Here is a 24,217-nt window from a genome sequence, read left to right on the forward strand (position 1 = left end):
CCTCAGCCTAATATGGTCCCTTATGGAGAGAGGAGGTTATAGGATTGATCATTCTGGAAGAAGCTATAATTTTAGCTCTTTGGACAGTAGTTGTTGTTTCTTTCACCAACTGGAGTCTCCCATAATTTTTTAAACACTGGGTACATTTGAAACAGTTACCATTTGTATGAAATATATGGTATGAAAATATTTCAAAAGCTGTACCTGGATTTTTTTTGTATGATTTATTGAGTAACAACCATGCCTCCTTAGTACCTCCCCAAGCAAAAGACTGGTTTTGTAATTATAGAAAGTAAACAATCATTGAAAGACCTGAATATAATTTTATTGTTAAAGTGAGTTAATTGCTATGTGATACTTTTTCTTCTAAAGCTGGAGATGAAAACAAAAATAATGGAAGCTAAATTTCATGAAGAGAAGCTTAAATTACAGCAGAAACATGATGCAGATGTTCAGAAGGTAAGAAATCTTTGGACATTCCTTCTGAGGGGTATACAGTGCTTTCAGGATTTAAGTGAATAGTTGACTACTTGCATTCCCCTCCCTCCCATTCTCTGTATCACAGGCAGCTAAGGGGAGGGGAACTAGGAGTTGACTGGTAGTGCTGCCTGCCCCCTTCTCCTACTTCTGTCTCTCAGAGGCAGCAGTGCGGAAGGGGAGGCTACCTCAAAGCAGCCTCTGCCCGCGGTGGGTCCAAGCAGGCCCTGTCCATGAGCGGGTCTCAGTCGGGCCGGGGCTGGGACCGGGACCTACCCTTGCTGCACCTCTGCAGTTTTAATGTAGTAGTACGCAGGCTGCAGGCTGTCTGCACGCTGAGCTTCTATTACAGGTTGGACCTCCCTCTTCCACACCCTCGGAACCAGAGCTGTCCCGGACCAGGGAATTGGCCAGGCCCGGGAGGTCAGTGCTCCCCTCCTGGCTACCCAGCTCTTGAGCTCCTCCCACTTGCTGGCACTGCTGCTGCAGGTTGTTCCTGCCTGGGGCCACCTGGCCACCACTGAACCTACTGCTGCTGAGGGTTCCCCAGCCGGGGTGCCCAGCTGCTAGGGCTGGCCCCACTTCTGCTGGGGATTCTGTCCGCCTGCCTCTGCTTCAGCCAGGGGGTTCCCCAGCAGAGGCTTCCTGGTCATCCTAGCCCTGCTGCCACTAGGGATTTGCCAGGATCGCTGGCCAGAGCCGCCCAGCTGCTGACTGCTCCACTGCAACTGGGGGTTTCCTGGATAGGACCAGACTTCAGGTCTCCTGGCTTCACTAATGCCAAGGACTGCCTGGCTGCTGCCTGGATCAGGTGATGCTGGGGGTTCCTGGCCGGGGTGGGGTTTCCCCGATGTCACCCGGCCCAGAAAGGTCTCCCTATCCCATGCGTTGCTCCCATCTCTGGAGCTCTTTGGTCCAGCAAAATCCGTGGTCCTTCTGGACCATGAATGTTGCCAGACCAGAGAGAGTCCTGGATTTGGGAAGTTCAGCCTCTACATTTAAACCGCAGAGCTGCAGCGGGAGTAGCTCCTGGACCCAGTGTGAGTTGGGACTGAGCACTTTCCCTTATTGAGTAATCATGTAGTCGATAAAATGTTTATCGACTACATAATTAACCAGTTACTCACCTCCTAACAGTGCATGAATCTGTATAATATAGAATATGAACTTATAAATAATGAAGAGCTGCTTTTAATTTTTTTTAGCTTTTTCAGATTAATATTCATTTTCCTTTAAAAATAAGATTTTGTTGTTTGCTTCAGTTTGCAAAAATTGACATGAGAGGAGGATCTGCAATACTGGTATGAATTTGGAAAGGGAAAATGTCTCTGTGAAAAGTTATTTAATATGCTATGTTATGATTTTGCATATATGAGAGTTTCAAGACAGTTTTTTGCTTCACAACCCAACAACTTCTCTGGCTTCATCTGACAGTGAAATTTTAAACTTGTGATTTTAAACAGAGATCTGACAACTTTTCTTCACACCAGCTTTAACTCTTGCACTGTGTTTGTAACTTTGTATTCCTTGGATTTTATTAGTTTTAACGTCAGTGTCACTCAAACGTTTTCTTTTTCCTTGGTTTAAGTGAGTATACCAAATACATTTTCATATCAGCATGGTATTAGTAGTAGCTTTTGCTACTTTATTTTTGATACTGCTTGAAAAAGTAGGCTCTTTAATAGAATTGCGTACTGTTGTATACTTACAATTGAGCTTAACTTAGTTTATCAAGCTTTTATTTTACTTTTGATTCAGTAATAAAATGACACCTAATAATGTTTACTGGAGCTAAGTAGAATTTCTTTTGACTTTTTTGCAAAGCATCGCTTTGGAAATTATAAAAATGGCTTTCACCACATATATTCTTTATATTAAGCTTTTTTACACCTAATCAGATCCTCTGGTTTACTAAGTGCTTCTTCCAAGGTGCTGATCACCCTTAATTCCCGTGGAGTTAAAGGGAGTTAAGTGCTCAGTATCTCACAGGATGAGATTCATGATCCCTTATTCTAATTTAGGTTTACTGTTACAGAGTGTCTGTTTTGTTTTTCAAAACTGAGTCACAGACTTGGAGGAAGTCAGTTGACACAACACTGTGACACATCAAAGACTCCCATAAAGGATGTTAATATTTGGTCAGGTGCATATTTGACTCATCTGTTCTCAGAGCTTGTAAGTGTAACAGACTAGTGAAGATGAGAGTTTAAAAGAAACAGCTTTGTAAGAATAAGAAATAGTTGAGATGCTTTCTCATCTCCTTGGTTGTCTTTTTCAAACAACTGTCAAGATTCCATCTTTTGAAGTTGCTTTATCATGTTGAGTATGTTCTAGAAAAAGTTAAATAGTGTTGCATTAATTCTTTAACCACGTAGACCATTTAATATAGGTAAGAGTAACATTCTATTTTGGAGTGGCAACATTCTGCTTGATGAGAGATTTTAGAATTACCATAAAATGTTTTAACATCAACTTAGACACAAATGTTAAGTTGAGCTTTCAGTTAATAATATTCACTAAAATAGCATCTGTACAATTTCAATGGTAAGCATATTTTATAAATATGGAGCTATTTGTATTTTTAGAGATTCAAATATAAGATTGTCTTTTGCTGTTATAAGAAAAGTGCAGTGAAGCAGATAATTGTTTTGACAAATCATATCATGAAAAATCAGATATTTGTATTGCTTATGGTAATTAAAATAAGAGTGAGAGAAAGGACAAAAAGTAAAATAATTTTATTAAATGTATTTGTGGACTATTAGCACAATGAAATATAGTATCTACTATATATTTTAGAGAGTTGGTGCATCAGTGTGTTTCTATGCGTACATCTAGATCACATCCCTCTTTCGACAGAGGGTTCTAAATTAGGCACTTTGAAATTGCAAATGAAGCCGGGATTTGAATTTCCTGTGCTTCATTTGCATAATAGTGTAATGGTGCTCTTTCAAAAAAGCACTAGTTCGAAAGTAAAACCGCAGTCTAGATGCGGTTCTTTCGAAAAGGGAAGGCTTTTTCAAAGGATCCTGTAAACCTCATTTTTTGAAGGTTTTAAAGTAGAAGGGCGGGGCCAGGATGCTTCCGGGCTTCCCTACCCACAGGCCATGATTGGTCTGGGGCTGGGAGAGCCCCTTTGCCTGTTCCTTCCCACTAAGCACCAATGCCCCTGGCAGGTCAGGAAGAGACGTCAAGCGTTTCCCCCCACCTTCAGACCAATCGGAGCCTGGGGGTGGGGGAAGCGCACAAAGTTTCCTCTGCCCTGCCAGGAGCAAGTAGCACTTTGAAGTGCTGTGTGCTGCTGGGAGGGCGGGAGGAGACATCATGCGCTCCCTCGCCCCCATGCGCTGATTGGTCTGGGGGCCGAAGGAGCACACAAAGTTTCCTCCTCCCTACCCCCACCCTGCGAGAAGTGCATGGCACTTCAAAGTGCCATGCATTCAGTGCAGGGTGGAGGAAGCTTTATGAGCTCTCCTGCCCCCAAGCTCTGATTGGCCTGGGGGTGGGGGAACATGCGAAGCCTCCTCCCACCTTGTGAGGAGCGTGAGGGGGTAGGGCGGAGGAAACTTTGCATGCTCCTCCCGTCCCCAGGCCAATCAGCGCTTGGGGGCGGGGAGCATGTGAAGTCTTCTCCCACCCTGCCAGGAGTGCACGGCACTTCAAAGTGCTACTTGCTCCTGGCAGGGCAGAGGAAACTTCTTGAGCTTCCCTTACCCCCAGGCCCTCATTGGGTCTGGGGGCAGGGGAGTGGCAGGGTCTCCACGGGCCAGATCAGTCCACTTGGCGGGCTGGATCTGGCCAGCGGAGACCCTTTTGCCCACCCAGTCTTATAATTTTAAGTAAAGTCAGGATTTGGTTGTGCCAGGAAAATGGGATGTGCATGGAATACAGTTATTTTGCATTAAATGGAAAGGAAAGGACCCCAGTACAGCCCCAGAGAGAAGCCAGCAGATGGCCTGCCCTCCCCCCTACGCCAGTGTAGCCCAGCTGCCCTGCACAGCTCTTCCTGCCCCAGCCCCAAGGAGAAGCCAGCACAGTGCCCCAGCCCTAGCCTGAGCCCCAGGGAGAAGCCGGAAGGTGGCCCACAGCCACCTCCTCTCCTGGCCCACAGCCTTCTACCCCACAGCCTGGACCTCTCCCCTGTCTATAACTCCCATCTCTTGGCCAGACCTCTCACTGTCCTGGCCTCCTCTTCCCCTTGCCCCCCACTGCACCCAGCCCGGCTTAGTCTCCTCCTCTTCCAACAGTATGTTGAAACAAAGACAAATATGCTGGTCCAGTAGCTGGAGCAGTAGTGTTATACTTGGGAAATCAACCCAAGGGTTGGAGCCAGAGTTAGAATTGGACATCAAGATAAAGATTGTAGGCAGAGTCAGAGAGCCAAAGATCAGAGCTGGAGCTGGAATGTCAAACCAAGTGTCAGATCCAGATTCAGAGACTGGGGACAAGAATCAGGAAGAGGAGAGGATAGCAGGAACAGGAACCCAGAGCAAAATTGGAAAGCAGGGTTCAGCAATCAGATAAGAGTCTAGAGTAGTAATGTGCTTCTCTGTAAGTTTAAATAGAAACCCTGGACCAGTCAGAGTTCAGTGTGCTCCTTCAGTCAGGAAAACCCTCTCTGATGTAACTTCAGATTTTGTGGTCTCCTCTTCACAGTTGGCCAGCACAGGTTGGACCTCCCTGGTCCAGCACCCTTGGGACTTGACCTGTCCCGAATGAAGGAGTTGGCTGGATGAGAAGTCAATTCTCCCCCTTCTGCTGATGGAATCTGTGCTCTCCCAGGCTCCCTTCCTACCCTTACTCCTCCCCCCGCCCAGCTCTTCATCGGGGCTTTGGGTTACTGGGTTCCCTGCCCCTAGGGTGCCTCCAAGCTCCACAGCCAGTCCTGGGGCTGCTTCCACCACGTCTTAGGAGGCTGGACACAGCTGCCCAGGGTCCACCACCTAGGCTGGGTGGTCTTGGGGATGCCATAAGTAGGTGCTGTAACCAGCCCTGGTGCCACTGGGCTATGTGTCTAGCCCCAGCATGCAGCTATGTGGCCAGCCCCGGCGCCGTCACCTACCTCCAAGGCCAGCCCTAGCTCCAGCGTCCCTGGGGTCTGCCAGGCTCCCAGATCTCTGGCCATTTCTGACTACCAGGCTTCATGCCATTGACCTCCCAGGGCTCTTTGGGCCACGGGCTCTCTGGTCCAGCAACATCTGTGGTCCTGCTGGATGAAGGGGTCCCACACCAGAGAGGGTTCAAACCATAGTGAGCTGTTGGTTGTGAGTGAGTTGTTGGTTGTGAGCGGGAACACTCTGGACAGTGGTTCAAGACCTGTGCTCTTGATAACTTGTGAAGATCAATTTTAGTGTAAAATTTTTTCTGTCTCCACTTTTTCCTTTGATAATACGGACATTTATATTAAAATAGTATCTTTGTTGCTAAGAAGTCCGCATATGGCTGTTGTCTGCTTCCTATCTAAATTCATCCTCTATTTAAAACCAATTGCAGTTGGTTACTGTGGAAATTATAATTTCACACGTTTCATTGCTTCTGTGAGGCCAAAGCATCTCTCAGCTGTTACTCTTTTATAGATACATAACAGTGGAAGAGTGTTGTATCTACATTTGTTATATTGTTCTTTGCTTGTGGGTTATATTTTTCTTTTGAATTGCATGCTTGTTAAAGTAGTGTGAATTTATACAGATTTTGGATAGAAAAAATAATGAAACTGAAGTATTGAAGACCCTCTACAAAACTAAACAGAATGAAGCTGAGGAGACTATTAGGAAGCTAGAAAAGAAAGGTGATGCTTTTTCTTTTGCTTTCTATTTTTGTGTGGTGGTGTTACTTTATACATTAATGACTAAAGACCACATTTTATTTAGGTACACATCTTCAACTTCTATTGAATTTCAGTAGGAGTTGTGCGTAGAAGTTTATGGTTGAAGATTGGCCTTCATTTTTCATTGATTAGGATGCTCATTTGAGTTTCTTTTCACTTTGTTTTTCATGTTGAATTTTTCAAGAGACTACATGTTCTTGTTAGGTTTTGTGTTTACTTTTTTTTTTTTTTTGAAGGGCCTAAAATACCACATATAGTATTTATTTTGATAGAAATACTTTGATTCCTCAAATCTCAGTTAGAATTAAAAAGTTTAGAGGCACTTGAATTTCTAAAACCAATTTAAAATAATCTGTTTGTAGCTTTGTAACAAGTTCAAGGTTAACTTTAATCTCTGGGTGGAGAATTAAGCATTTTCTTTATTTAGTGCATTTAATCGGGCCCTACTTTATGGTTTATTCTTTATTCTAAGAATTTTGAATAATGACTAGTGATTTTGAGTGTCAGTGTTTGGGAACCCAATGTGACATACCTTTACGGGACCTGATGTTCAGAGGGTAGATGCCCAGCTTCTTTTGAAAATCAGTGTCTTTTCAGGTGCTTTGGTTGGACACTCAACATCCCTAGCCACTTTTCAAAATTTTTAGAGAATTGCATGCAAATCTGCTATTGTTTTTCTGATGTTCTGCTACACGTAAGAAAATTTGGCAGTGCATAAATCTTAATGCAAGGTATTTAGAGATGGAATGTTTTTATATTTTCCTTGGGTACTTAATTTTCTTTTATACATACTGCAGATTTTAGATAATTCTGTATATTCATATTTTCACAATCAGAGAAAAAAGTCATCAGGAAATATTTTATAATTGAATAAAATCACAGTGGAAAGATAAAATCCTACGTTTATTTAAATATCCAGTTTTATGACATGGAATATCAGTGTTACATTTGTAAGGAAATTATCACACAAACACAGTTTATTTTTTTAAATCACAGAAATATCAGAAGGTGATATTGGGTGTGGAAAACCGGAGTTACCTAATTGCATTTGTTGCCAATTTTGGAAGAGGGCATTTCTTGGTTTGGTTATTTTTATTTTTTATTTTTTGACAGTTCAGACCCTTGTTCGTGAGTCACAAATTGTCAGAGAGACTAAGGAAAAGCAGATCTTGGAGTTAAAGAAGTTGTGTGAGCAAAGCACAGATTCTTTGAACAATGACTGGGAGAAAAGGGTAATGGATAACACTTTATTTGCTTTTAAGTCTGAAGTCTTCATTCAATAGAAATATAGAGAAAATCAAATGTATAGTTCATCAGCTTTAATGGTTAATTTTAGAAAATTAAAAGGGACATATGCTACTTCTGAAATGACTTTTTTTGTAATCCTTTTATTAGAGTAACATTGCCAGTTTTTTTAACATATTCATCTAAAGTAGATCTTGTAAGTTTGAACATCTATAAAGTTTTGCCATTTTGATTTGTCTGTATCACCATTGCTACACCTAGTCTTACAGAACATGTGAGCAAATTCCAGTCTTTCTTTGCAGGTTATGCACAAGCCCTGTCTTTTTTCCTTTTGACAAACCCATTTGTCTGGGTATACAAAGAAGGTGTCCTGTCACATACTTCTGAATGCAGTTTACCTGATGTGAAATTTTTATCTGTCAAATTGTTGCTGCCCACATCCACAATGACTCTTTTGAACAGCTATTCATGCAGTGACACATCGTTCAATAAAAGTTCTATTTACTTTTAGGCTTAAGGCAGCCTCAATGTATGCTGAGACTGATTTATCATACTACAGCTCCAGCCTTGCCACAGTACTGTTGAGACAGTATGCTGCTAGCCCGCTGGGGAGGGAGAAAGGTCGCCTCAAAGTCAAGGCACCTCCCTTCCCAGAGAAGATGTTTAATTGTATGACTTGGCACCTGGACCTATGAGCCAAAGGCCTTGTTAGTTTTTCTACTTGCTTTGGAAGAAGACTTGATCATAAACATTGTTTTTTCCAACAGCAGAGAACCTGAGGCAAAAATGCTTCATGTTTTGTTTCTTACAAAACAGTATTTTGACCCCAAGTTCATCATACTTACTCTGAATGTGCAGTTAACTAGCAAGAACTATTCCCAAAACTGTCATTATCATCAATGATAAAAGTACACAAAGACACAAACAAAAGTGTTATGATAATTTTAAATCCACTAAAACTACAGGAATAGTGTAAAGGCATCATTTACCCCACAGAAAAGAAAAGGTGATAGTCCAGTGTTCCAAGACAATACGTACAATATAAATGGATAGGTAGAATATTTTTATAGCGTGTATGAAAGTTACTTCATTTTGTCCTTCTCGAGTGCTTTTTTTCCATTGAATAGATGTTGATTTTTGCAAACTTACGTCATTACTATTTTTTGTTATGTGAGGAGACAAGTTGTTGACAGGAGACTTAACATATTTTGGAGATGTAGTATTGTAGAACAAATTAGAGGCTGCTTCCATTGTGATTTAGAGTTAAAAAAAGTTGTTTCGTGTAATGTTTACTTTTTAAAAATGTAATCACGTATTCTCTAATTTTGTGCATTTTTAATAAAGAAGACACATATAGCTATATAATATAGTTCCCCTCCCCCCCCAACAGTAAATACTGACCCAGCAATAAAATCATTTCACTAACTTTCAGTATGTGAGTTCCATGCATCATTTGGATAAAAAATTGTTGAGTAACTGCTGTAAGGACTGTCGTGTAATGGTTATCCATTAGGTTTTTTTACTTTGGTGATCATTTTCATATTTCTGTCTGTAAGGCTTGGTACTTCTGCAAATAATCTGAAGCATGCTAACTGCAACCATGTTTTCTGCAGTTGAACAATAGTCATTTTTTTTTCCAGCACAGACTTACCCCCATGTACAGTTCTAGTTTTCATTCTTACAGTTCTAAGGAAGACTAATATTGTCACTGTTCGCATTTATTCTGATGAATTGCATCACTGCATAAATTAGCATAAAAATCGTAAAATCAGTATTATCATTGTGTTTCAGACGTCTGACAAGAAGATATTTGTTTGTTAGTATAGTGTTAACAGAAGGATTCAGTGTCATTACCCACATTTATGTGCCATTGCATGTTCTTTACATTATTATTGTGAGTTAAATAGGCATATCTGAAAGCTGTGCAACCAGGTGGGATCTAGCCAGTTTGACATACAGTTATTACCAAGTTGCCCTGGTATATCAATTTAGGTTTGAAGGCCCAAATTTTAAAATGTATTTAGGTACTTAGGAGTCTAAATCCCATTGAAGCCCTTTTTAAGATGAGGTTTTGGCTCTTAAATAAGTTAGGTATTGTAATGCTGAGGGCAGCAACTCCTACATATATCTACAAATCTGTGCTGAAACTCTTTACCCAGAAATGGATGAACTTTGTTTTAGAATGAAAGTCCTATGTTGAGCAACACAGTGTACTAGCTCAGATGGGTGTCACAGATAATACACTCTAATTTAGGTAAGTGTATAGTTTTGTTTCCAGGGTCCCCAGTCTCATAGACTTAAGATCTATTGTTAGAGGAAGGAAAATAGTTGTGGAGAACAAATTATTTGTACAGTAGAAAATTGATAGTTTATATATTAGTAACTGGTTTAATTTCAATATTAAATATTAAAATGAATATAAAATCAACAACATTAATGGCAAAAACTGCAAATATATTTTCAGTGTTCTGTAAAAGTTAAGCATAAATTGCTTGGTTTGTATATTCTGAAGATTCCTTCCTTTTTAGTTCTGGAACAAATATACAGGAAACCTGCTCGCATATTAGTAAAGGGGGTAATTATATAGGTTTTATTCTAAAGGTCAGAAAAATCAGCTGTACAGTTTTATAAATCACTGAATATCATGGTAATATTTTTTTTAAAAAAAAATACAGCTTCACAATGCTGTGGCAGAAATGGAAAAGGAAAAATTTGATCTTCAGAAGAAACACACAGAAAATATCCAAGAACTGCTTGAGGACACAAATGCACGTCTTAGTAAAATGGAGATCGAGTACTTGACACAGACAAAGGCAACTGTAAGTTTTTTGTTTGTTTGTTTTATATATATATATATACGCACACACCTAGATTATGCCCACAAATATTAATTGCAATCTTCAGTTTTCATGCACTTATGCATTTTGGAATACTCCTTTTTCTTAAGACATGATGTATCAGAAAGGTAGTATCAGGAAAAGAGTTCACATGAGAATTATTTTTGTTTTGTCACTCGACAAAGTGGACATAAAGACTTTGGGGCTGAAAAACATTTTTGACAGATCTGTACTACCATGTACAACACTATGACATTTTGTCATCAAAGAGATAGTAGAAATAACTCATGTCTAGGCATTTATTCTTTTCCACGAAGTAAGATGCCTAGAGATGCATGACTTTCACTTCCCTGTTTCTTTAATCAAAAGTAAATTTCTGATAGATGCTGGATTGGTAGCACTGGAAGCTAAAATCCAGTGGGGGGGCGGGATCACATGCACTATTGTTTGCAGTAGAAGCACTTGTAATGGAAACTTGCTGTGTCTTCCCTGGTGACTCTATATGATATTAGTCTCCTGTGGTAACAGGAGGTGGCAAGAGTGCAGATGCTGCAAGCATGTGGGTAGAAACCTAGTCCTATGCTGCTGTGATGTGTTCTGCAATGATGCCATTTAATACTGGAATGGTGTGGGAAAGAATAAGGTAGCCCTCCACAGAAACCTTCTGCAAGGGAATGCAGAGTATCTACATGAAAGTTTCCTGAAGATTTCCATGGAGGATTCCCAGGCCTTCATTGTGCACGTAGACAGCCTTTTCAGGGGAGGAGGAGATGGGGGCTTCTGCATAGCTGGATTGGCCACCAGGATGCACATAATTCCCTGGCATCACTCTTGCTGCTCTGTGACCAGCTGGATTATTTTGGGGTTGAAAATAGCTCCTAACTGTGGGGAAGAATGGATCCTCTGTTCACTATTTCCCATTCTCTTCTGCTGCCTCCTTGTTGCCTGAACTAGGCTGATACTTCAACTACTGGGAGGTAGCTTGTCAGTGGTACAGGACCAGAATGACTGTTGGCCTCCCTTGTCTTCTGGTATGCCTGTCAAAGTTCTTTGATTTTTCTCATGGCTCTTCTTCCCCGATGACCCGCATGGTCTTTTTTTAGATGACAATATTTCTTTGATTGGGTTGGAGCTATGGCTGCAGATTCTTCTCCCCACATACCAATCAGATCCACTACTTCCTGAGTACACAGGCTGGAGCGTCTTTGACCTTGAGTCACCCTGATCAGCTGGGTTGGCAAGTTCTCTACACTCATCAGACAGGAAATGGCAATTCAAAAGTTCCTGAAGCTTTAACAGGGCCGGGGCTGTTACCTGGGTCCCTAGCTGCTGTGCAACAGAGTTGAAAGTTATCTACAGAGCAGTCACAGTGGAGCATTGTGGGACACCTCCTGGGACCCAATTCATCTGACTTGTCTAATGCCTCTGTCAACTCTTTAACATTGAATTAAATACGATGCCTCTTGCAGAGGTGGAGTAGGTAAGTCAAGATTAACAGGGGTGTTAGGTTGGTGGAAGGGACCTGATTGTGTGGATGCATACGTTATTAGGTCGATGTAAAGTGGCTTCTCTTGATCTAAGTTGTAGTGTAGATCGGGCCTAAGACAGGCAGGGCAATGTCTCCTTTTCAGAGGCAGAACGTTGATAAGAGAATGTGAAACCAGGGCAAGAGAGGGGTTTCCTGAATGGTTGTAGAAATTGTTAGTAGCCTCTCTGCCGCTTTCAAAGCATTTATGCAGTAGCATATAAGGCTTATTTTCAGTGCGCTGGTGTTTCCAAATGCTGAACCATCTTCCTCTAATTCAATCTTGGAAACTTGCACAGACACATTTCTAAGAAGGTTGAGACTGTCTCTTTCGTCTGCTAATTCATTCTTTACACCCTTCTTAGATAAACACATTAAAGGATTTGCTGATGAACTTTCAGGAGGAAGAACATTTATTTTTCTTCTTAGATGTATACACCATTCAACAAGTCTGTCTAGTTGATCTAGGTACTCTTGACATTACTTAAATATGCATAACAAAGAACTTCACATGTGTAGAGGGGTAGGCCCCCTCAACTGTCCCCAAGTGCCAAGTTTGGGTCATTGCCCCCTCTCGCTGGACAAAGGTGGCCCAGGGGCCTGCTTCATGGGTAAGTCTCTTGTATCAGGGTAAATAGGGCCTGATAGCCCCATCCATATGGAAGTACCCCATACCAGGGTGAATGTAACCTGAAGGCCTAGTCCACAGGTAAGCCTCCCAACTGTTAGGAAGCTGGCCTGTTGTGGGGAGGTAGGGAGACCTGGGCCCTCCTGCTCCACTGGGTCCCAGCCCAGGGCCCTGTTGGCAGTGGAGGGTCCCGCTGCCTGCTCAGTGGGGATTCCAACTGAAACACACTGAGCTCCTGGAGGACAGTTCTCTACCCTGGGTTACTTGCTGCCCTTCCCAGGGTGTAGCTTCGCTCTCACTGAGATGCTTGGCTGGTTGGACTCTCATGGATGGCCTCCCTGGCCATGGCTGCTGCTGAGGTTGCAGCTGTGGTTGCAGAGGCTTCAGCTGCTGCTGAGGTTGTGGCTGCAGTGGCTGCCGAACATGTTGCTGCTGACACTGCTGCTGTTGTGGCTGTGGTTGGGGTTGCTCTGGAACTTGCCTCGAAACTCCTTCCCCTCTGGCAGTCAGCCCCAACTGAGTGGCTCCCTGGGCTTTTGTCTCCCCTGTGAGCATGCCCAGCAGGCCTGTGGGGGTGGGGCCTTTTCAATCAGCTGGGCCAGGTCAACTCTCTGCTCCTTAGTGTGGGGCAGATACACCTCATCACAACGTGACTAACTTTTTTTACTGGACTTAATTTTTAAGGTTTCTTTTTACGTTTTTCACACACTTCTTTCAAATGATAATCAGGAAGTTGAAATGGGGAAGAGTTTGGGTTTCATTAACAGCTTTGAAGAAGCCATTTCAGTGTTGGTACTTCAGATTCTTAGTCCTGGTAGCTGATCCCCCAATTTAACTCCAGTCTCTTTCCACATCCCGTGCCTCGCATATCAGTACTTTAATTGGGTCCCATATAGGGTTACAGGCTTCCACAATCTAATTACTTCCTATTCTCTTTCTGCAAACAGGGTAGAGGGTCCCAGAGGGGGAACTTGGTCTGTGAAGACTTGAGGTCTCCTCTTCTTGCAGAGACACAAGACCCGTCAGTGAATGGGAGCTGACCCTTTCAGCCTTTCTCCACATTGGACATGGGCTGCAAGTTCTCATAAAACTAAAATGCATTCCTATAAATTCTTTATATTAAAGTCCTACTCTTTTTAACTGTGACTCTCTAATGCTCTGAAGAAGACAGAAAGGCACACCAGGCTTCTGCCAGTTTGGTCCAACGGAGGAAAGTTCCTTCTAATCACAGAACAGGCAGTCAATGAGACGCGCAGCATCTTGAAAATGTGACTTACATATTATGACAATAGGGAAGAAAGACAGGGCAGCTGAAGTAAAGAAGTCTCAAAAGACCAGAAAAGGGTCTAAATTTTTTGGGAGAAGAAGTGAGGGTCTATCAGCTCTTGGTTGAGCAATGAGTCCAGGACCATGGGGGGGGCCAGCCTTGCAGTTTCACAAGTGCATTGTGCTTCTTCCCTTTCTTTTCTGGTCCAGTCAGTATCCCCTCACAATCAAGTGCGGGCGGGGGAAGGGGGAGAATCCTTGGCTACATTCCAGTCACATTGTGATGTTCCATCTCAAATGGCTCAACTAGTAGGCAGGCTGGGAGACTCTCTCTTTAGAATACTGGACGTAGTATTACTGAATCCTTTGGAAGTAGAGCTCTCTGCAGGCAGTACCCAAAGAAAGGGGTGGCTTCTTTAGAGCCTTTGGTTGTAGATTTTGAATATGTAGAAGGAACTATGCATTTGACATGGTAGATTTCATAACCATGCCTCAAACATTCACTTCCATGGGGCGAGCATGTGTGTGGAAGCAATGTTTATTGCTTTTAGAGGGGCTGATGTTGGCACTAAGACTAGTCCCCTCCCAGAAGTGTGGAATTATACAGGTGGTTTACTGGAAGACCAGCAGTTACCTTTCTTTACTCAGTCTAGCAGTGGTAGTCAGTCCTCTAAGGAAAAAAGCAGTAAACCACTAACCTTCATTATATGTTGTCAGGGTTGTTCGCCAATCTGGCAATCCAAGTGCAGAAGGTGGGGGCCTTAAATACCTTGTCTCTACAGGGTCTGGTTACAAAAAAATTCCCCATAGTCACAGATGCACTGTCTCTGAGATTTGTCCCTCCCTTCCCCCTCCCTCCCCCACCCCCCTTCCCGCCAAAAAGCTGCCAGCATCAAGTGATTTCACCCTAAAAAATAGGAGGGAACACCTGAATTCCTTCCCCAGGTTTACCCCAGCTCTTTTGCCCAAAAGAGCTTGAAAAAAGGAGAGAGAAACAAGCTGCAGTCTCTAGTAGCTGACCGCCCAGTCACAAGAATCAAATCATCACCTTAATTAAAAGTGGTTTTTATTAACAATCCATAGATATACTTGATAAAGCATACTTGGTTGCCAGGTGTACAGAGCAAGTAAGTAAAACCAATTAAAACACAGAGAAAATCTCTGGCAACAACTCTGATAGTGAATGGGGGAAGGAAGGCATGGAGTCACTCAGAGAAGTTAAAACCAAACAACCAAAATAAAGAAAAATACCCTGATTGCGACTAGCTAAATTTTTCCCTCTACTTATAATGCATGTTGATCTGTACTTCAAGGTCCAGTTCATTCCCATGTCCAATATTTCTTATAGGCACAGTAATTCTGATCCCCACATCTGCTCTCTCCAGTCCTTTTCTTAGAAATCCACACAAAGAATGAAACAGATCAGGCATCTATATCCAGTTCAGATTTCAGCACTGTATCTTCATTGGTTCTTCTGGCCCCTTCTCAACACTCATGCTAGTTACCTGAGTTTAACCCCTTAGTCACCAGGTGCTGGTCAGTGCTCCTGCTATCCATCACATGTGTTCTAGTACACTTAGGCTATGTCTATACTACGTGTTTTCTTGGCAAAAATATGCTAATGAGACTGATTTGCATGAGTTGTGATCTCATTTTCATATTTTCTGCCAATCTGTTTTTGTGCTGGGGCTTTTGCACAAAAACAAGCAGTACAGACGTTTTCTTTTTGCGCAAAAATCCCCTTTTTCCACAGTCTCACGGAAAAAGGGGTTTTTTCGCAAAAAGAAAACATCCACACTGCTTGTTTTTGCGCATAAACCCTTGTGCAAAAACGGATCAGCAGAAAATATGAATATGAGATTGCAACACATGCAAATGAGTCCTTTATTAGAATATTTTTTGCTGGGAAAACTTGTAGTGTAGACATAGCCTTAGAGAAGAGAAGAGTCCATTCTGAATTCCATATAAATTCCCATAAACCTGAGGGGAAATACACTGTGTATTGTTAAACTACTAAAATGCAGACAATTTGAAAGTCAGTTGTGGACTGTATTCAGTATACGTTCTACACAGTTGATAAATATTATTTTAGCAAAAATCAACAAGTCCCTTTCAAGGAGGTATCTTATACTTTTGTCATCAAGGTGAGACATTAAAGAAAAGTGATAGTTTGAATGAGCTAAAGGACAACATCAAACAAACTTTATTCTATCATTAATGAATGTTGAATTGAAAAATTAGCATTCAGACCTTGTCATAGGCAACAGTAAATAAGGAGAAAAATGGACACAGTCTGTCAGCAGGATTGAATTTAAGAACCATCAAAAGCAGACAGAGCTTGCTGAGCAGCTCCTGAGTTAATAATTAAACAAGGTAGAGTTCAAGGCATGGCTTAAGATGAAAGACTAAACTGTCACTGAAAATTAGTTTCTCTTTTTTTGTTATTTTAGGCTTTTTTCATTTTTTATGGCATTTCATACTGTTGAGTGTCATTTATTGTGAACAGTGAATTGGGTGAATATAACTTTTATCAATATTATAATAAAAATCTTTTCTGACAAAAACATTTATTTATTGGAAAAATTATCTCAGTGTAGATGTAGATAACAACGGTTATGAGGAGGTTGTGATTTAGCATCAATAATTATTAAACACTGAAGCAACAATGGATTACTAGCTATGGAACCATTTTATGAAAAATTATGAAAGCTTTATGGCCTTATGTAGAGGAGTTTTTGGCATTAGTTTTATTATGTAAGTAGCCATTTGTCCGTTTCTCTCTCATATGTTCAGCCATCTCTGCCAGAAACCTTACTTTATCATTATCCATAGCAGTTGTCCTGTGGTAAGTGTATGTGTAGGAAGATATTTGGGAAAAGTTATTAATTAAAAGATGAATTAATGGTCTAAATCATCAAAGTCAGCAGAGCCCTTCAGGACTTGTATCTAAAGCCTTGCATAGTTACAAAATTTTGTATCTACATCTGTATCCACAAAAATGAGCCACAGATATCCATGTCTTTGCATGAACATACCTGTGGATATAAAGCGGTTTTTTGCAAAATGCAGGGTTCTAGTTACAAAATTTTTATCTGTATCCACAAAAGTGAGCCATGGATATCCGCATCCACATCTGTGGATGCAGATACCCTCAGATATAAAGTGCATATCTGCAGATTTGCAGAGCTCTGCTTATATCAATGCAACTCAGATAGGAATATTTGAGGGAGGTGGTTGTTTAGTATGTAATATTACTTAAGGTCCTGAAAGTGATGTCGTCTCCTGGAAGCTGAGTATCACCTCTATAATATAGCTAGCCGCTTCAAAGAGTTGAAAGCATAGTGTTGCTCCTTAAATTTTTTTCCTCCAGAACGCTCATGCTGTATATTTTACTAGACTCTGACTATTTATGGTAAAAGGCCCTTAAGAGCTTGTATCACATAATTTATTATATTTCTTAGTAAGAAATATGTTGTGCTGCTAGAGGGCATTTCACCTCCTAACTTTTTAAATAATAATTTGTGGGAATATTGATACTTAATGTTGACTGAATATTTTTATTTATAATTGTTAAGATACAGAGGAACTCACAGTCCCTACCCTGAGGATTTTACAGTGTAAATTAAATGGATAATTCAAAATGTACTGAGAGATGCAAAGCAAGACTCTGATTTAGAACTTTTGTATCTTTTTTTTTCCAACTTTTTTGCTGGCATGGGTTAGTGTTTACATTTTAAAAACCTTTTAAGGAAGGATGTGTTTCACAAGTGAAAATGCATGGAGGAGGAGGGAATTCCTTATTGATGGGCGACAGTAATTTCAAAGTCTGAATCTGTAGAAAAAACTCATGAAGGCCAAAAGAAATCAGTGGTTTTAGAAAATTTTTGATGACTCCTATTTGGAAATTGAGAGGTAAATCCATCCATGGAGTATAATACAAATACTTCATGTGATTAGATTAATGTACAAATCTAGATTGCGAAAGCCTTCAAAGAGTTTAATATAGTCTTTTATGCTTAAAAGGCCAAATTCTTAGCTCGGATGTAGCTGCTTTGACAACTGGTTCAGATCCTGATTTTGCATTAAGCTCCCTTCAGACAGCCTCCAGATAAAAGATCCATGTAGTCCAGGAGCTCCAGTGACTCATATTGTGCAGTGCATGTTTCAAAAGGAGTACCCAACAGCTGCTGGTGAAGCTGTGGAGAAGAATGCCCGCATTACACTGAGCAGCCTACCAGCCACAGTAGAGGATTCAGGAATATTCTTGAATGTGCTCTTAACTACAGACTAGATGAATGATTAATTAATATTACATATACATAATAAAACTACCAACTGTTTTCATGTAATATATAAAAGATATTACCCTTATTTGAAACTATTACTGTATTTTGTTCTAAAACTTATTATAATTAGTGCAGTTTTCCTGTAAATTATAACACCATTTCATTGCATGCTACAAGCCTCTTAGGGGATTGGCTTTGTTGTGCCCCACTTGACATCTTAAGTTATCCATGAAGACACTATTCTCATTGGCAATTAAGTTGATAACTTTTTTTTCTTGCCAAATTTCTCCCAGCTGGCAAAGTGGGATATCCTCCTTATCTTATCATATTGTTCAGTCTATTGGGTACAGGATGTCTGAAAGCTGCTATTTGTCAAAAACAAGATCATAATCTCCACTAGCTACATGACAAATCCTGTAACTTAAAAGTAAAATATACTTGACTTTATTTGTTGTCCAAACAAACCAGACCCTGCAGCTGGCTTTTTGCACTGATGGAAAAAGGCTCTCTTAAAATGAAACACAAGTGTATGGTTAGGATTGGTGTGTTTGAGAAAATATTTTAGACTGTTTTGCAAAGCTTGAGTAATGCTGTTCTGATTGCATGAGTGTTTCAGAAATGTCTACAGGCACATTTAAAATGTATTACAAAACTTGAAGATGAATGGAGTTGACAGATGTTTGAGTTTTTACTTTCCTTTTAACCAAGAGTGAAAATATTCTTCCACTTCCTTTCCCTTCCCCCACTTCCAAACCTTTGTTAATATAAAAATAACTTTGATTTGAACATCCTGAAAAGGCAGCTGTGTCTTATTTTCCCACCTCTACCTCCTCAGGAATTCTATTCTAATTTCCTTATACACTAAAATCACTTTAGGAAAGAATGGAAAATAGAAAAAAATCTTTTTTCTTTGAAATTCTCAGATATTTTCATGCTGAACATAGTGAAACTGTGTTTAACACAATTTTCAGTGTACGTTTATAATTTAATGAAAAGGGATTAATTATAAAGAGAGGTGGTAAACACAGAGGCTGTGTCTAGACTGGCAGGTTTTTCCGCAAAATCATCTGCTTTTGCGGAAAAACTTGCCAGCTATCTATACTGGCCGCTTGAATTTCCAGAAAAGCACTTACGATCTCATGTAAAATCATCAGTGCTTTTTCGGAAAAACTATGCTGCTCCCGTTCGGGCAAAAGTCTTTTTCCGAAAGACTTTTGCGCAAAAGGGCCAGTATAGACAGCATAGTACTGTTTTCTGCAAAAAAGCCTCGATCGTGAAAAAGGCGATCGGAGCTTTTTTGAGGAAAACCGCGTCTAGATTGGCCACGGACGCTTTTCCGCAAAAAGTGCTTTTGCGGAAAAGCATCCTGCCAATCTAGATGCGCTTTTCCGAAAATGCTTTTAACAGAAAACTTTTCCGTTAAAAGCATTTTTGGAAAATCATGCCAGTGTAGACGTAGCCAGAGAGAAGCTGGCAGGGAATCAGGAATACCTGTTTTCTAGTCATGACTCTGGCTGTTTGTGTCCAGGGTTTTTTTCTCTCTCTGTTCCCAATTTCCCATTTTTCAAAGGGGGATCATACCACCTACCCCATGACATAATGTTTGTATTTGTAAATTGTATTTGTTAATATGTGTAAATTGATATGAAGACGTACTGAAAATGTATAAAGCATTATTGAATATTGCAATATGTATATTATAATCAGTCCTATTAGTAGCCCCTAATTTATAGCATGCCACACTTAATCAGTAGATCTCAAAATATCTCCTATGCACATATGAACACATTTAGTCAGAGAAACAGTATTTTATGAATGGAAAATGTCTTTTATCAGCTGCTGTATCATGTTGTTTTTGCAATCTCTTGGATGTGACACTAAGAGACTGACTGCAATAATGAACAACTCCTGAATTCAGCAGTTCTTTGGTACCTCAGTATATTTATTACAAACATGTATTGGCCATGATTTCATTTTAATAACTAAATAAATAAATAATTATAGTAAATATTGGGAGTCAATTAGGTGTTCAAATTAAATGAATTGGATTCCATAACATTATAAAGACTATAGAATTTTACCTGATGCACATATATATGTATAAAAATCTAATAAATTTCTGTATATGACCCACTGTGTGTGTCTGTGTGTGTGTGTGTGTGTGTGTGTATATTATATAACACACACGTATGAGTCTAGAAATTTTTTCTGTTTTGAGCTCTGTCTTCTATGCAGGCTGTCTATATTGTCGTTGATTGTTGTGTTGTTTCTAACAGGTATGAAATACTAAAATAGGATATCCTCAATAGCAGTTTTTTCTTTACATTTGTTTTGCTTCATATTACTTACAAATGCTTTATAGAAATCTAGTGCAAGTATTGTTCTAGTTTGGGCTTGGAGGCAGAGGTCACTCTTTACTTTGTTTGAAACATGTATATTTTGAAAGCTTTGATACATTATAGAATTTACTGTCATGATTGATGACAGCTTTGCTTTTATAACTCTTATTTCTTTAGACCACCAGAGAACTGCAATTGCTCTAGGCTGTTGAATAACAACAGTGATGTGCACTAATTTATTCTTAACAATGACCTATTCTTGTAGAACCAGATGGTCAAAGAACTGGAGGCTCGTGTCCAGCAGCTGACTGTAGAGGCTGAAAATAGTAATTCACAGCGTCAGAAATTATCTCAAGAAAAGACTGATCTAGAGCAATGCTACCAAGCAGCGTGCACTGAACTGCAGGAGGTGAAATCAAGGTAACTAATACAAACCAAAGCACGTGAGAATTACAAAATCAAACATCATGCTCTCTCTTGAAGAAAATCAGTGCTCAGTAATTGAGCATCAGGAAATTGTTATGAAAATTTACCAATGGGCAAAACTCACTTTTTGATACTCACCGAGATGATGGTCATAAAAAAAACATAATATATTTTGCCTTGTCCAAATGTATTTAACATTATCAATTGAGAAGAATAGGAAGGTGAGCAGAATTTTGCAGAAGCTTCAGAATTTCATAAAGCAAATAAAATGCCAATATTTGAAGCCAATTGCAATTTTATTTTTCCTTTCTTAATACTTGAAGGTGCAACTCCCTTCAGAAAGAGAAGGATCGCATTATACAAGATTATGAACAGAATATTCAACAGCAACAAAACAAATATGATATTGACATAAATTTTATGAAACAGGAACATGCTCTTTCTGCAGCTAAGGTATGTTTACAGACATACAACCGCCCAGGAGTAATGGGTATAAAAATGCTTGCTTACCAATTTACATACATAAGGGACAAATTTTCAAAATGGACTATAAGCTTCAGTCTTTTAAATACTATGGCACATTAATTACTTTACTCAACGGAGCTGCTCATTTCCCTAAGATTACTCATATGCTGTGATAGCTTGGGAGATATGTCTATACAGCTTTTGAAGTTTGGTATTGTGAGTCAAGTTATGAAATTACTGTATTTTAATGCCTCAATATGTATGTTGATTCCTGCAGGTGGGGATGTGTCTCATCCTCCTGACCCAGACCGTTTACAGGGGAGGATTGGTTCTTAGAATTCTGAGACACCTCTTCAGGTGAAAGTACCTGGGAACATTGGGTGAACTCAAATCCAGGAAAACTAGTTTTATCCAACCTCTCTGCAGGGATGAGAGGATATAAGAGCAATGGAAAATAATTAAAATATAGAACAGAAAAAGTTGGGTGTTGGAAATGGAGTCTGTAAATAGAGCAACAGGAAGTTTGGGAAGGAGAGAGTATGAGCATGGCTAAGAGATGGCAAGGCAAGGTGGGTGAGAAGACTCCATGAGGGAGAAGTAATAGATCATGTGGGGGCCTGCATGAGAGAGAGAATCCTGCCTGCCTTCCTAAGCCCAGAGACTCCCAAGGGAAATATGAACTAACAAAGGGCATTGTTTTGAGTTTGATTTGTACTCTTTTGTGCATGATATGCCTACATTAAAGAGCAATAATGTGCAAGACTCCTGTGTAAAATGTGTCGGTGTGTCATAGACTTCACAACAGCCACATTCCTCCTGAGAGAGTTAAATGGTAAACTATTTAGCTGAGCTCTCGTTTTGCATATATCAATGTTAGGTAATAGGTTCCAAAGAACTTGGACAAGCTAATTTTGACAAAAAGCTAAGGGTATGTCTACACTAGCCCCCTAGTTCGAACTAGGGAGGCTAATGTAGGCATTCGAAGTTGTAAATGAAGCCTGGGATTTAAATATCCCGGGCTTTATTTGCATGTTCCCGTCTGGTCGCCATTTTGAAATTCCACTACCCAAAGTAACTGCCCGTGGCTACACGCGGCAGTGAAACGGCAATTCGAACTAAGTCCTTGGTTCGAATGAACTGTTACACTTCATTCCAGGAGGAGTAACAGTTAATTCGAACTAAGGACTTAGTTCGAATTGCTGTTTCACTGCCGCGTGTAGCTGTGGGCAATTACTTCGGGTAGTGGAATTTCAAAATGGTGACCAGATGGGAACATGTAAATAAAGCCCGGGATATTTAAATCCCAGGCTTCATTTGCAACTTCGATTGCCTACATTAGCTTCCCTAGTTCGAACTAGGGGACTAATGTAGACATACCGTTAGAGATTTGGATGAGGCCCCTTTGAAAATGTGTTACCAAAAAATGTTACCAAAAAAGTAACTAAGAAAATGTTTTTCTTCGGGCATATATTAAAATATTTTCCTGCCTTTATTCATGAAACATTTTGTTACATACATCTTTGAACTCAAACTTTTAAATATTCAGCAAAAAATACAAAAAATTAGGGTTTTTTTATAAGAAGACTTGGTGATAGGTTGTCGAGCCTACATCACATTCACATCATAAATATATCTTTAAAAATTGCACATTTCCAAAACTGTAGCTATTCTAAACTATTGATCACCTTAGAGCAAACATGGAACCAATAGTTTGGTTTTAATTATTGGAATGCTAAAATCTTTCATAAGAAAATGCGAAATGACTGAGTCCATTTTATTTTCAATTTTTTTCTTAAAGTCAGCTGCCTGTTTGTTTTGTTTCTAATTTTTGTGTGTTAATTTTTTACTATAGTCCCACTTGCACTTTTAGGGACAAATAGAAATGAAATACATATAACTTGTGTTAAAAAAGATTGTCTATTCCAAGTTTATATTTTTTTTTAACTTTTTTGATGTAATTTTGAAAGGGAAAGAGTAACTTATTTCTGTAGAGCAAATAGAGACTACAAGACAAACATTCACTCCTCTATTAAATCCCTACAGGCATCTGATGTGATTGAAGAATTAGAACAGAGCGTGTCTGAATTAAAACAACAGTTACAAGAATCAGAACATCAAAGGCAGCAACAGCTGAGGGTGAGCCCTGAAATTTTCACTCAAGAAAAATGAAGAGCCCTTTTTACTTGTTCTCAAGATTTGTATGAATAGAATGCCAAAAAAGATATATTTTGGAGTTCTTGGAAATCAGAGGAGCCAATCCCTCTACACTTAACAGAGTAGAATTTGTTCTTAGTCTTTTGGCTTAGCCTTTTAAAAAACTTTGTGGCTATTTGTCTTATTTTCCTGTGTGTTGAACTGATAAAATATATATCAGTGGCTTATAGAGAATAACGGGGCTGCCGACAAAGGGCTTTGATGTCGGCAGGGGAGCGTCCAGACTAGCGCGCTGAGCGGACAAACAGCTGATCAGCTGTTTGTCGGCTCAGCGCGGCAGCCATGTAAATGTAAATGAAGCTGTGATCATTTAAATTGCGGCTTCATTTGCCTTTGCCTATGTGTCTAATCTACATGCCTCCGACGACAGAGGCATGTAGTCTAGACACAGCCTTGCTGTGTAGACACTCACATAGTTATTTCAGAATTACAGCCATTATTCCGAAATAATTTAGCAGTGTAGATGCACCTTAGATGATTGTGGGAACAAGCCCCGAGACCTTTAACTGAACCTGTATCTTCTGACTGGTAGTCTGGAGACACCTCAAGCTGATCAAGTGTTAGTAATAATGCAGTGTAATATTTAGAGCTAAAATAAAACATCTTAACATTGTTTATACCGTTTACTCTGGCACTCTGGTCTGGCAACCTCCATGGTACGGCATGGTGTTAGTTAGCCGGA

At 40.1% G+C, this 24,217-nt stretch overlaps 1 protein-coding gene across 8 annotated transcripts in view; it reads left to right on the forward strand.

The window, feature by feature from the left end:
- CEP112 (centrosomal protein 112) overlaps positions 1–24,217 on the forward strand; it is a 355,922-nt gene that overhangs the window by 97,363 nt on the left and 234,342 nt on the right. For all 8 annotated transcript variants that reach the window (XM_075903951.1, XM_075903955.1, XM_075903952.1 and 5 more), the window contains 7 exons: positions 373–459; positions 6,166–6,265; positions 7,418–7,536; positions 10,225–10,368; positions 20,696–20,850; positions 21,180–21,309; positions 23,365–23,457. In XM_075903951.1, the coding sequence (XP_075760066.1) occupies positions 373–459; positions 6,166–6,265; positions 7,418–7,536; positions 10,225–10,368; positions 20,696–20,850; positions 21,180–21,309; positions 23,365–23,457 (828 nt within the window). The remainder of the gene's footprint in view (positions 1–372; positions 460–6,165; positions 6,266–7,417; positions 7,537–10,224; positions 10,369–20,695; positions 20,851–21,179; positions 21,310–23,364; positions 23,458–24,217) is intronic.

The sequence above is a fragment of the Pelodiscus sinensis genome, chromosome 20, assembly GCF_049634645.1.
Source record: "Pelodiscus sinensis isolate JC-2024 chromosome 20, ASM4963464v1, whole genome shotgun sequence".
NCBI lineage: Eukaryota > Metazoa > Chordata > Testudines > Trionychidae > Pelodiscus > Pelodiscus sinensis.